Below are 14,432 nucleotides of genomic sequence, written 5' to 3'. Positions count from 1 at the left end.
AACTTTAGTCTTGCCCTGATGTTCTTTCTGGACGGCAAAGGTTTCCTCCTGGCACACCTCCCATGTAGATCAAATTTGTGCAGCCTCTTTCTAATGGTAGACTCGTGCACTTTGACATCAACAGTGGCAAGAGCTACCTGTAGGTCCCGTGATGACATTCTGGGGTTCTTAGAGACTTCTTTCAGCAACTTGCGGTCTGCTCTCGGCCTGAATTGCTGGGGCGGCCTGGCCTGAACAAGTTGGCAGTTGAAATTGTATTCGAGGAAATTGTTTCCAAGCGCCTCGTATTCAATTTCCAAGCGCCTCGTATTGTTCTCATCAACCAGACTCAGTAGTTGTTGATGTTGTTGTTCTGTTGCCCCAGTCAGTTCTGGTTGAAAAGCCCAGCGGCACGGAGATACCTGATCGATCCCATAGTAGCGACCCAGAGATCCCTCACTTCCAAGATATTGCACTCAAGACTTTTGCAGACGCAATGGTTGGGATGGTTGGAGCGTTCGCTCTGGGTCTAGGAGGTCGGTAGTTCAAACCCCGGACGAGTTATACCAAAGACTTTTTAAAATGGTACGTGCTGCTTACTTGCTTGACGCTCAGCATTTACAGAGGTAGAACTGCAAGGCAATGGCAAACCACCTCATGTAGCCCTTGCCACGAAACAGCTTCGGCAGCACCCAAGCTCTGGAAAGAGGATGGTGCATCAGAAAAAAGAAGTTGTCATTAATGGCCGACATACCTTTATCTGTTTCCATCAAATTAGTCAAAACATTTGGTTTCAATCAGTTTTACGTTAAAATATGACGTCACTACAATAATTGTAGTACAATTTCCATTACAATTATTGTAATATCGTTGCTGAGTTGGTTCAACCCCAAATAAGGCTCAGTATGTTTTTTGACGTCAGTTAGACGAAAAAGATAATTATACAACCTCGGGCACAGGCTTAACTTTGCGCACGTCAGTCTCACATCCTCCCATGGTATAAAAACGTTGTCCTCCTTAAATCTGGATGGAAAAAGCTTTCCTCTCCAGATAAGCGAGCTTACAATTGTCCAGAGGTTCTCCATTTTCTGACGTCACTTACGATTGACGTCGCAATGAAATTTCCCATGGTCATGGTACATCTCCTGTATTTTGCTCTCCTAACATTGATCGTTCCTTCTCTTGCCCAATTCGGTATGTATTACATGATTTATCTCTTAACTTTGCTTCGATCAAAGTGATGCAAATACTTGTATGTGATGATGGAGGGTTCTTTAAAATCTGTAAAGGTATCCACTTCGTAAAATGTATAGTTCCTTTATATTTGGTGTGTGTGTGTGTGTGTGTGTGCGTATGTGTGTGCATGTGTGTATGTGTGTGTGCGTGTGTATGTGTTTTTGTCTGTGTGTGTGTTTGTGTGTGTGTTTGCGTGTGTGCGTGTGTATGTGTTTGTCTGTGTGTGTTTGTGTGTGTGTGCATGTGTATGTGTGTGTGTGTGCATGTGCGTGTGTATGTGTGTGCGTGCGTGTGTGTGTATGCGTTTGTGTGTGTGTTTGCATGTGTGTGTGTGTGTGTGTGTTTATGTGTGCATGTGTGTGTCTGTGTATTCGTGTTTGTGTGTGTGTATATGTGTGTGTGCGTGTGTGTGTGTGGGGGGGGGGGGGGTGTTTGTTTGTGCGTGTGTTTGTGTGTGTGCATGTGTGTGTGCGTGTGTGTTTATGTGTGTGTGTTTGTGTGTGTATGCGTGTGTGTGTGTGTTTGTGTGTATGTGCATGTGTATATATGTGTGTGTGAGTGTTTGTCTGTGTGTGTGTGTGTGCGTGTGTGTTTGTGTGTATGTTTGTCTGTGTGTGTGTGTGTGTGTGTGTGTGTGTGTGTGTGCGTGTGTGTGTGTTGTGTGTGTGTGTGTGCATGTGTGTGTTTGTGTGTGCGTGTTTGTGTGTGCGTGTGTGTTTGTGTGTATGTTTGTCTGTGTCTGTGTGTGTGTGTGTGTGTGTGTGTGTGTGTGTGTGTGTGTGTGTGTGTGTGTGTGTGTGTGTGTATATATATATATTTTTTTAGGATAGAAACTATGTTTTAGGTGGAGAAACTATGTTTGAGGTTTAAAATTTACATAAAGCTGAATATGGGATGTTGTAAAATTAACATCATTTACAACGATCCTTTGAATCATTTAAGTTTAGTAACAACCGATACTGTACAATTAAGTATGTGTGTGTGTGTGTGTGTGTGTGTGTGTGTGTGTGTGTGTGTGTGTGTGTGTGTGTGTGTGTGTGTGTGTGTGTGTGTGTGTGTACGATCTCATTAATTCATCCATTTCTTTAAAAAACGCTCCCATTGTGTTTCTCTCTTTTTCAAGAACCTTGCGATGATGAACATCATGAAATGACGTACGAAGCATGGAGGAAAGACACCAGCGCTAATTACATGTCCAGTTCGAGTACGGCTCCGTTCAACAACGACAACAGATTTAACAGCGAGTGGATCGGGTTTGCCGGCGCCGCGGGAGTCTCCATCGCCACGAGTTGCCGAGGAATGAACAAGTGCGGGACGCGCAAGCCCGTGTGGCTGGTCGGGGACATGCCCACGGTCGAGCACACGACTTTCGACGTCGACGCGTGTATCCCGGACAATGAGACCAACTGCTGTGCGCAAATCCTCAAGGTCAGCGTGCGAACATGTCGCATCTCTTCGGACTCGAGCCAGTCCTTCTTGATTTACAAGCTTGCGACGACCCCAACGGACGCTGCGTACTGTACGGGTGAGTGACGACACTTTCTCACCATCGCAGTGTCGGCCTGGTACACGTTTCGCAATTTACCAAATATAACCACAGCGCGGGAGCTAAAGTCGCGGCCATTGCAAGTTTTGACCCTTTATACCGCTTAGACCCCTCAACCATTTATAGCCTTTAGAGACCCTTAAATATAGATGTATAGAATTGATTTTATAATTCATTCTTAAGTATAGAATCTAAATATCTAGAAATCTCAGTTGACTTTTTGCTCCACCAAATAACAGCGAAACGGAGTTGAGTAAAAGGGTGAAACTTCTACAGATGCTGTGATACATAACTACCTCTGTCGGTTTGAATGTTTGAAAGAGAATAGACGTCTGGATCCATTTTTGAATTAAATTTAAATCCCGATTTGTTTATATACGAGCTGAATGCACCCGGCGTTGCCCGGGTTCTTTTTGAATGAATTTAATCTTCTGTGCATAGGTCTGAGCCCAGTATCAGTTAGTGCTCAACGATTCCTTGTTCTTTCTTCTGTCGGGTCCCGCGAGAGAGAATTTTGAAAGCATGTGTTGCAATCGGTCAGATATTCCTATTAAGTGCATAGGTTGTACTTCAAGAGAATTTTGAAAGAAGAAGAAGATTATTGCGAAATGGGCCCAGCCCGGCCGAGGAGGCCTCGACCGGCCTCGCCACCTAGTCTATAACCTTCCCGGGACCCGTCCCGACATTTTTTGTATTAGAGGTTTCCTCCTATCTTTCACCGTTCAGGAGATTAGTGCGTGCAAACAAACAAACAAACAAACAAAAACTTTCTTTTATATATATATCTATCTATAATTCCAGTAATCTCTGTCTGTACGTTTGTACGTTTGTCTGTCTGTGACCGCTGTTTCTCGACAACCACGGGTCCGATATACTTTTAACTTGCCAGGTATATTGCTGGGGACCCGAGGATGTGCCTTTTCAAGGTTTCATATTAATCGGACAATTACTTACCGAGCTATGTCCAAAAAAACGATTCAACCAATCAGAGAGCAGCGAACGATCGCGTGTGCCGGCGTTGCGAATGGACCAAACCATTCCATGTAAATAGAGGGGGGGGGTTCTGTGGTCGTTGCGAATGGACGAAACCATTTCATGTAAATAGAGGGGGGGGGGGATTGTCACTGTACTCGCAAGCCGTTCGCCGTTCGCTTTGGCGTTGCGAATGGACCAAACCATTTCATGTAAATAGAGGGGGGGGATATAATTTTAGATAGATATATAGTACGGGCATATATATAGTACGGGCATGCCCTAGTATAGATAAATGTGAGTTGTCTGTGTGTGTCCGCGTTTTATTCAGAGATGGCTGAACGGATCTTCGTCAAACTTTTAGAGGTTCATCAGTGAGTGCCTGGGAGTGTATTAGGCAAAAAACAAAACAAAAAAATCGCTCGATAGTGCCGAAGCCTTTTTAAATGAATGACAGTTATATACAAGTACGCATTCGCATAAATAAATACAAAACAATTACCAGACATTTGAATACAAATAAATCAAACAATTCCGGAAGTGTACGAATTTGGTAGTATGGCTTCTTCTTCTTCATGATCGGCATCACACTTAACTCAGAAACATGAGCCACATTCACTCAGAAACGTGAGCCACTCCCCGTCCTCTCCTGCCTCCCCCCTCTCCTCAACATACCCCCTCCCCCTCCCCTCCCCCCCCTCCCCTCCCCTTTAAGATATAAATTCTCTGTAAAAGAGCTTCCACTTCTGACTGCTCCCCTTCCCCCTCTCCCCACCCTTCCCCCACCCCTTCCACCCCACCCCCTCCCCTCATCCTCCTCCTCCCTCCCCCTCCCCTTCCCCTCTCCCCTCCCCTTTAAGATATAAATTCTCAGTAAAAGAGCTTCCACTTCTGACTGCTCCCCTTCCTCCCCTCCCCTCTCCTTCCCTCCCTCCCCTCCCCTCCCCTCCCCCCTCCCCTTCCCACCCCCTCCCCCCTCCCCTTCCCCTCCCCTCCCCTCCCCTCCCCCTCCTCCTCCTCCTCCTCCTCCCCCTCCCCCTCCCCCCTCTCCTCTCCTCCCCCCCGTTCCCCTCCCCTCCCCCTCCCCCCCCGTTTCCCTCCCCTCCCCCTCCCCCCCCGTTTCCCTCCCCTCCCCTGCCCGGCAACGCAGGGTACTTCTGCTAGTTGATTTTATAATTCATTCTTAAGTATAGAATGATTTTATAATTCATTCTTAAGTATAGAATGATTTTATACAGCCTTGCCCTTTAAGCTTTAAATCTAAAAAAAAAAAAAAAAAATCAGCTTCTAGCTTTTGATTGGTGAACCAATTTAGTGACTCAATATGCAAATTCTTTAAAGTTCAGGTCAATGGGATGAAAATTGACGATTTTATGTGACGCTGCCCTTTGACCTTTTGACAAAATTCTTAATTTTCCTTCTCTGTATTATCATAACTCGCAACGGTACCCGCCCTAAGGGCGGGGCTTCAATTGGGAGGCCCAAATGAAAAGGCAAAATATCAGAAATTGAAGGCTTTTTTATTTTAAACGATTTATATAAACATCCGTTAAATCATATCACACGCAAATCATCCAAATCTAAACAGTATTTGGAGAATTTCAATAAAAGCCACATCACTGTTCATATCAGTAAATATTATTCCATCGTGTTTGGGAAAATTGGAAAATGGAAAAATTGGAAAACAATATACCCTATTTTACTCCAGGGGGTCCCAGGATTACCCACCCAAAATTTTGTTGCGATCGGTTCAGCCGTTTTTGCGATACCTGGGAACAGACGGACAGACAGACAGACAGACAGACAGACAGACATTTGGTGAATTATAGTAAGATAAAGCTTTGTTAAAAATTTGATGACAGAAGCTCGAATGGTAAACAAGTTATGACCCGGAGAGACGCACGCACACACACACACACACACACACACACACACACACACACACACACACACACACACACACACACACACACACACACAAGTGATTGCAAAACCCCGTCTGCTGCTGTGCAGGGGGAGAGAGAGAGAGAGAGAGAGATAGAGATATATATATATATATGAGTGATATGGATAGAGAGACAGAGACATGAGTGATATGGATACAGAGACACAGTGCTACAGAAACAATACCAAAAACGAAAAACATGTGGTAGGTATGTGAGTGGGTGTAAAAGCACAGTGGGTGTACGAGGTAGGTATTTGTTTGTCGTAAACCGTGATGGTTACCTTATAGTTCCACCCTTATTTGTCGTTATCTTATAGTGGTAGTCGGGGAAGGTATTACAAGCCAGCTGGTGGGTGGCTCGTGTGCAGCCACCCGGCTGCTGGTTGCATCATTTTTCTGTGGGCGCATTTGAAGCTGATGCAATGCCTCTCTATAACCAGTTATGTGGTACCCATTTTGCCGACCTCGGAAGGGATGAGGCTGAATCAACCCCACCTGGCGTTAATTCAACGGGATGCGAACTCAGGACCTTAGGGTCCCAAGCCCACCACCCTAACCATGCAAATGCAAATTTACATTTAAAAACCATAAACGCATACGTAGAAAAAACCCTCAATCGATATCTAGCATTTGAATATTGGAATTTTTATAACTGTAAACTGTGATATAAACATGACAATAATGTCTGTAAATGAAAAAAAGAAAAAGCGTTCGTAAATGAAAATTTACATAAAAACCGTAAATGCGTTTGTAAAAACAACTACAACGGCACTCAATAGAGAGCACATCTCTGCCTGGTTGGCCATATCACTCAATGGTGAAGGATCACTGAAAAAAATTCGACTAGCTGGATCCGGATCCGGATCTTCACCAAAATCGAATCGAATCATCCTTTTCAGACACCCAACCAGTCCACCAAGTTTCGTCCAAATCCGTCGACAACCTTTCGAGATTTCCTGCTATGTATCGTTTTTGACCCAATCTCCCAATGGTGAAGAATCACTTTAAAAATTATAGAAGCCGGATCCGAATCCGGATCTTCACCAAAAGCGAATCATTCCTTCATTTTCACATATGCCACATTGCTGCGAAATTTCGACCGAATCCGTCGACAATTTTGTGAGATATCTTGTTGAAAAACGGACGGACGGACAGACAGACAGACAGACAGAGACAGACAGGTGTGAAAACATAACCTCCATACACCTTTGGTGGCGGAGGAAACAAAAAAAAAACCCCAATCAATATCTAGCATTGAAAATTGTAATTTCTTTAACTGTAAACTATGAAATTTAAATGTCAATGAAAATTTACATGAAAACAGTAAACGCGTCCGTAAAATAAATAAATAAATAAATAAACCTAAAATCGATATTGAGCGGCAGGTTGGTGATGTTTGCCTATAATCATAAAGCGTCTATTTATTATGTACCTAAGTACGAAGCACGGTGTGTAAGCATACCACACTAGTGTGTATATATATATATATATATATACAGTATATATATATATTATTGCATAAATCAATAGTCACGAAGACAACAGTATTATATCTTCAAGTATTGTTTAAATGTAGAAAAAAATGCCTTTGTTGTGCACATTGCAGTGGGAGACCGGAACGAGTGTCTTGATAACGATTACACCTGCCCTGCGAACACGCGCTGTGTCGACAAGGTGTTCGATACAACCGACAACAAGGGTTACAATTGCGAATGTATCGACGGCTACACATTCAACGGACAGAGCTGCGTTGGTAAGAATTGTTTACAAGCTCTTTTCATTATTGTATATATACCTGGTGTATGGCATGGTCTCGTTTTGCTTTGCCGAGATGGGGCCCAATGCTTATCTTCAAATATTCCTGTTTTCCCTCCTGCCTTATGATGCCTGCGGGGGTGTTGCATCTCGGAGCATGCCGTCCTTCAGAATCGACATTAATTATTATGCAAAGGATTATTGAGGTTGACTCGGAATAAGTTAAATGTATAAGCATATAATTAAATTAAATAAATTACCAGGTTTCTTGTCGAGCGCTCGCCAAGTGGCTTAAGCATTCAAGCAAGCACTCAATTTGAAACCGTTTATAAGGAACGACTGGCTTGGCAAGCGCTAGCTGCTGCTTGGCAGCTGAACTCCCCCCCCCCCCCCCCTTCCTCAGTTATAATAAATTGCTTTTTATCGACAGGTTAGTTGCTTCTTCTTCTTTTCTCAGTTACAGCACATAGCTGCTGGTTGCATCATTGCTGGGAGTCGGCTGTGCAGCTGCTGGACCTCTTGTAGGAGGTTAGAGCAGGAAATTGTAATTTGTTCAGGGTTCTGCGATAACTCACCGTGGGATCTTTAACGACCACTAACGAATGCTAGCAATGGCCGAATGGCCTCCTCTTGCATTGAAGTGACCAACAGATTGTAGGGATGACGGTAAAGTATAAATTGCACGGCAAAGTGTTGTTTAAACTCACAAGCTTGTGGATTTGTTTTCTCCGCAGATGATAATGAGTGCGTGGATCCCAACATCTGCTCGAGTAACTCGGTGTGCCAGAACACCGTGGGTTCGTATCGATGTATTTGCAACTCCGGATACCAAATGGTTGGAACGACATGTCAAGGTAAATAAATAGCTGACAAATCCGTGTTAAAAAATAAATAAATAAATAGAAGGTAAATAAATCCATGTTGAAGGAAGAGTTTGTTGAGAATTTCGCAAAACATTCCACGCAGAAAGGAATCTTTGCTATGTACTCGTACACGCCATTGATTCGTCACCATCTAATATCCCCATCGATCCAACGCACGAGGGTTGATCGATATTGTGATGTGCGTGGGCCTGAACAGACTGCAGTCACGCCAGGCAGTCTTGATCCAGGATGAAACCGAGTGATCCGATTGGTTGCGGTTAATTCAAGTGCGTTAACGGTCACATGGCCTCTGTGTTCGCACGCTAAATCAACGTTTCTCTCCACTAATTTTCCTGGCAACACGACAGAGAGAGTAGGGAAGCTCATGAAGAGGTAACTTTATAATTTATAGTGACACTGACACACATACGCACGCACGCACGCACAAACAAACACACACATACCTTGAACCTAAAAAGAAGACCATCCCCGGGAATGATGCCCTTGTGCCACAAGGCAGACTGACATACAAGGTGTCGGCTTTCACGTGTCATTCTAGCAGGTGTCTGAATTAATCTGGCACTTGTGCCATCAGACAACATGCAAAATTTGTTTGGATGTGGTTCAGTAGTTTTTAAAAGTTTTTTTAAGCACATATAAATATATAAATAAACAGACACGAACTCTCCAATATATATATTAGATTATTATTATTATTTCATATGTGGCTTTTGGCTGCTGGTTGGATCATTTCTGGGAGCACAGCTGTGCCACTGATGCAGTGGTTCTTGTGTCCAGTAAGCTGTATTCATTTTGCCAACCTCGGAAGGATGCCAGGCTGCGTCAACCCACCTAGTGTTATTTAACAGCACGACAGGTTCTCTAACTCAAGACCCTAAGATCTTAACTTAGCCAGCCACCACTTTAACTGTTGAACCAGGGGTTGCGAAATCGAGGGTCATGGCAACTCAGGTTTATGACCCAAACTTGAAAAACAGCATCAAAATCCCGGTTTTTGAGGGGAAGTTTCATGTCAGAAGCGTTTTCTCCGACAATTTTTATTGTAGGTACGAGTACCAAGTGGTTACCCCTACCATTTGGGTCACGAGACGAATGTGATTTCACATTTTGGGTCATGGGCAAAAAAAGTTTGGGTACCACTACATTAAGCCAACACCCGACTTTATACAGTATATTAGATAGAAGGGGTGTGTGTGTGTGTGTGTGTGTGTGTGTGTGTGTGTGTGTGTGTGTGTGTGTGTGTGTGTGTGTGTGTGTGTGTGTGTGTGTGTGTGTGTGTGTGTGTGTGTGTGTGTGTGTGTGTGTGTGTGGTGTTGGCTTAACGGTTGGCAAAATGAGTACCATTCAGAATGAGAAATAAGTATATATACATACTGTATATATAACTTTATAGCATCATGCTTTTATATGTATATGTGTGTGTATGACGAAAACTTCAAAATTGATCACTTGACATTTTACATCATAAAAACTACAGTGTGTCCCCCAAAAAATGATCAATATGTGTAAATTTAACATTTTTTGCATTTTTAATCACAAAAACATTATCGTGTGGTCCAGCAAGGCCAAATATGGTTACAGTATACCTTCTTTTTTTGGCCTTTTTAATGTGCAGTCTTCCAAAAGAGAGTATCACTTTGTGGAAATATCCACACCTGAAATTTCCCACCGTAGGTGGGCCAAAATGGGGGGTGCCGATGCTAGAATGTTTAAAGCTGGTTATATAGATCGTAAATGGCTGAATCTGAAGAAAACAATTTCAACCAAATGAACTTTCTTTGTCTCCATTGCCTTTTCATTGATATGTTTAATGTTAATCTTTTACCTGATCAATTACTCCTTTATATGCATATACATCTGCGTTATGCTGCAGATTTAGCCATCACGCCTTGTCGTTTAATACTGTCTCGCCATTTTTACACTAGCAAAGTGAACCGAGCTGTGATGAAGTGCCATTTAGTACACTCTGTGGTGCAAAAAGCAGGCATGGAATAAAATTGTAAACAAAAACATAAACATTCCTCGGAGAGATTAAATGACTGCATGTTGGGGTGGGTGGGGAATGGTGGGGAATGGGGGGGGGGGGGGGGGGGGGGTTGTAATATCGATGAATGATAGTACAAACAGTTTATAGGAATACTAAACAATTGTTTGTGGCACAGACACGTCATAGATCGCAACACTAATAAATGTTTTCTCGCACAGATGTAAACGAGTGCCTGGTGAACAAAGGCGGCTGTTCCCACCAATGCTTGAATACTGCAGGAGGATACTTGTGTAGATGCCCGAGAGGATTTGAGCTCAGTGGAACTTCCACGTGTGTGGGTATGTCATATACTATGAAGCATGAATATACTATACGTACGCTTGGTTGTTCACCTGATCTTCCTAGGATGGTCTTTAGCTGAATTCAGGGTTGGGTGTCCAAAGGGGTCGGCGTAATTATGCTATGTGAAAAGGGGAAGGGGGAAGAGTGTTGTTGTTCATGATGAACATTCAAACCATTAATGAAAGGCATGGAGGTGTAATGAGCAACTGCAGAAACAGTATCTGAGACAAAACAAAGCTATTAACCAACAATGTGTAATGGGCAAAAGGTGTCAATATATTGTAAGAACAAAAGGCAAGGTTTTGAAACAATGAAAAGTGACTGTGTGGAATGTGGAATCTTAAATTAACTTTTTAATGAACTTGCATCAAGGTACAGTATACGTATATAGATATATCAGAAAGATGCAGCAAGGGCTGTTTATGGAGACCTTACTGGCACCTATCTCCATTGACAATATGTCGTCACATAAGTACTGAAGTGTGTGTGTGTATATATATATATATATATATATATATATATATATATATATATATATATATATATATATATATATATATATATATATATGTCCCTGATTGGCAAGAGTTGGAATGATCGATTGCAACACTGGGCCAATGACAGTACACTATCTGGGATACAAAACCCTTGCCCCCTCCACTCCTTTCTGTCCAATGTGCAGATATATAATCTAGTAACAATAAATCACCATGAAATTCCTGTTTTATGTGCTATCTTAACAAATAAGCTGAAATAATCTCAGTATGGAACCTCTGAATATCTGTTGCACTCTTCTCTCTGTCCATCCCTTACCAGATATCGACGAGTGTGCTAGCAATCTGGATTCGTGCGAGCAAAACTGTGTGAACACCATCGGGTATTACTTCTGCCAGTGCTGGGGTGGTTACGATACAACAGACCACACCAATTGCTTGGGTAAGACACTTGGAGCCATTACCCAGCTTGATTCGACTCAATTTCATTGTTAAACAGTATGTAATTAATACACAAGCAAAAGGTGGAATTCTTGGACTACACCTGCAGATCCCTCACATTACCATCCCTTGCAACTTTACTCTCCAAACCTCTTTTTCCTTTTCAAACTCCTCTCTCCATCATCTTTCTACCTTATATTTTCACATTGATTTGTCACACATTGGGCCCTTCTCTTGAACAAGTACTATAATCCACAGAGATTCATAAAATCCCAGAAAAGTAGAAAGGCGACAAAAATATGATTAGGTGCTTCACGGATATGTGTTAAAACACGGAGGACGCGGTCAGAAGTCTCCGATGAATGTGTAGGATGGAATTAGTCTTTTTTTTTTCTTTTTTTTCTTTTTCTTGCTCGAGGTGGATTTAGGGGGCGGCGCTTAATTACGAAACTAAAGATTGAGGAAAGGAAGTGAAGGGAGAATGTAAGGGGAGTAAAGAAGAGTGGGAAGAGAAAGGAAAGGTCGATTGAGAAGATGTGTCAAGGGAGAGTAGGCATGTATGTCGGCTTAATGTGAATGGGTGTTTCAAACACCCCCCCCCTCCCCCATGGTCACATATGTGCATAATGAATAATTGACCCCATTGGTGAAATTTTGGGGCCTTGTTACATTTTCATAGGTTAGCATTTTAGTGCCCATCAACTTAAGTTTCCAGTAAAGTTTGCCATTTTCACGCACTGGTTCTATACGGTGTCCTTCTTTCCATGCAGATATAGATGAATGTGCGAGTCCTGTGGATAACACGTGCCACAACAATGCTACGTGCACAAACACTGCTGGTTCTTACATTTGCACCCTGTAAAAATGGTTTCCAAGGAGATGGACGAGGCTGTGTGGGTACGTGACCACAAGTTATTGCTTTGCTGAAATACTTTATAAACTCTTACACCTTCCTGTCCTTAAATCCCCCTGGATGAATCTTATGGGAGTTGACAATCGTTTTGCGTCGATAAACTGACATACCATTTCATTTCACAGATATCAATGAGTGCTCGAGATCCCACAAACCCTTGTGGAGACCTACCTTGCGCTAACATCTTGGGATCTTACACGTGTACCTGTGGAAGTGGTCTCAGGTGGAGTGGCACCGAATGCATCGGTAAGGCAAGAGAATGTCTACCCTTGTTAACCACCCTCCCCCCACCCAATCCACTCCAATTCCTCCTCCTGCCAAATTTCCAGTTTTCCCTCCTGAGAGTTTTCTTCTGTGTCCATCTTGTCCACCCCATGCATCCTCCCCATACCCATTGTTTGTCCAGGTCTGCCTCTATCTTGGCCTTCAACTCTGCTGTTGGTGTTTTCCTGCACTCTCTCTACTGTTCCTTTTGTCCTGTTATGTCCTGAGCTGTTCAGTGTACTAATACTAGCTCTTCCACGAGCCTCGGCTATGGATATAAAACAAAAAACTATGGGTGATGAAAAAGGTGAAAGCATCAGATATAATTTTATTTGAGGGACTATTAAGGCATAATGCCAAATTACATTTCCGTACAAGTACTGAAAGATAATCGAATATGTTCTTCCCCCCACAACCCCCACAGACCAAAATGAGTGTGAAAATTCACCTTGTGGGATTTTTGGAGAATGCCAGAATACGCCATGGCTCGTACCTTTGCACATGCAATGGTGGATACACCTTTGATGGCTCCTCGTGTATCGGTACGTCATGCCAAAATGGCCCCACGCTTGTGCATGAATGGCCCGGAAACCAGAAAATCGTTTTTTGACATATGGTTCTTATGTTTGATTGCAATTTTACTTTTTAAAACAAAATTCCACAAAGAAATATCGATCTGTTATATATATACTATATATATATATATATATATATATATATATTATATATTATATATATATAAAAGAAAGTTTTTGTTTGTTTGTTTGTCTGCACGCGCTAATCTCCTGAACGGTGAAAGATAGGAGGAAATCTCTGAACAAAAATGTTGGGACGGGCCCCGGGAAGGTTATAGACTAGGTGGCGAGGCCGGTCGAGGCCGGTCGAGGCGAGGCCAGGCTGGGCCAATTTCGCATAATCTTCTTCTTCTTTCAAAATTCTCTTGAAGTACAACCTATGCACTTAATAGGATATCTGACTGATTGCAACACAAGCTTTCAAAATCTCTCTGGCGGGGCCCAACAGAAGAAAGAAGAAGGGAATCGTTGAGCACTAACTGATACTGGGCTCAGACCTATGTACAGAAGATTAAATTCATTCAAAAAGAACTCGGGCAATGCCGGGTGCATTCAGCTAGTTCCAGATATAATATACGGGGCATTCTTTTTATACAGAAATCTAGGCTCATGGAAGGGTTAAACAACAGAGAGTAGCAACGAACAGGTTTACAAATTGACTGAGAATAAGTTTTGAGCAAATCGTAAATCAGCCGCAAACAGGAAAAGGAAAGAAAGTCCATATTTATTCATCATACATTTTCAAATGAATCAGAAACCTACTCATCCTTACACATCTTACTCCATTATTCCTCCAATAACATTCAGCGCCCCTCTCTCCACTCCAACTTCCTTTAACCTAGCCATAAATGCTGGTTTCAGACACTATTTGGATCTTACCTGTATGTGTTACGCACATTAAATATCATCTCATGCTTCTTACATTCCCTCGTGTCCACTTTCTACCTCTTGGCTGATAACATTTGATATGTCTGTTCCAGATGTCGACGAGTGTTCACAATCATCAACTTGCCACATGAACGCGACTTGCTTAAATACTGAGGGATCGTACACGTGTACCTGCAACTCCGGGTATTTTGGGAATGGAAAAGCGTGCACA

General features: G+C 42.7%; 2 protein-coding genes across 2 annotated transcripts in view; both read left to right on the top strand.

Moving 5' to 3' along the window:
• Positions 1-1,026: 1,026 nt before the first annotated feature.
• On the top strand, positions 1,027-12,740 carry LOC144890684 (uncharacterized). The gene is made up of 8 exons (XM_078771994.1): positions 1,027-1,173; positions 2,339-2,740; positions 7,285-7,431; positions 8,168-8,287; positions 10,523-10,642; positions 11,463-11,582; positions 12,352-12,478; positions 12,620-12,740. Exons 1-7 carry the CDS (start codon positions 1,095-1,097, stop codon positions 12,441-12,443), a joined length of 1,080 nt encoding a protein of 359 aa, XP_078628120.1. The 5' UTR covers positions 1,027-1,094; the 3' UTR covers positions 12,444-12,478; positions 12,620-12,740.
• The window catches only part of LOC137424248 (uncharacterized), a 207,243-nt gene continuing 205,457 nt past the window's right edge, over positions 12,647-14,432 (top strand). The window contains exons 1-3 of the mRNA XM_078771992.1: positions 12,647-12,740; positions 13,183-13,300; positions 14,314-14,432. The exon at positions 14,314-14,432 is cut by the window's right edge and continues 1 nt beyond it. Of these exons, the coding sequence (XP_078628118.1) occupies positions 13,189-13,300; positions 14,314-14,432 (231 nt within the window). The 5' untranslated portion in view covers positions 12,647-12,740; positions 13,183-13,188. The remainder of the gene's footprint in view (positions 12,741-13,182; positions 13,301-14,313) is intronic.

Source organism: Myxine glutinosa, chromosome 1, assembly GCF_964187855.1.
Source record: "Myxine glutinosa chromosome 1, kmMyxGlut1.1, whole genome shotgun sequence".
Taxonomy (NCBI): Eukaryota; Metazoa; Chordata; class Myxini; order Myxiniformes; family Myxinidae; genus Myxine; species Myxine glutinosa.
This window is presented reverse-complemented; position numbering and strand designations above follow the sequence as displayed.

Excerpts from the sequence above, each read along its gene's own strand:
- LOC144890684 (XM_078771994.1), top strand. The coding sequence starts at position 1,095 with ATGAAATTTCCCATGGTCATGGTACATCTCCTGTATTTTGCTCTCCTA. Across the intron at positions 8,288-10,522 it reads GGTTGGAACGACATGTCAAG|ATGTAAACGAGTGCCTGGTG; the intron begins GTAAATAAATAG and ends TTTCTCGCACAG. Across the intron at positions 10,643-11,462 it reads TGGAACTTCCACGTGTGTGG|ATATCGACGAGTGTGCTAGC; the intron begins GTATGTCATATA and ends ATCCCTTACCAG.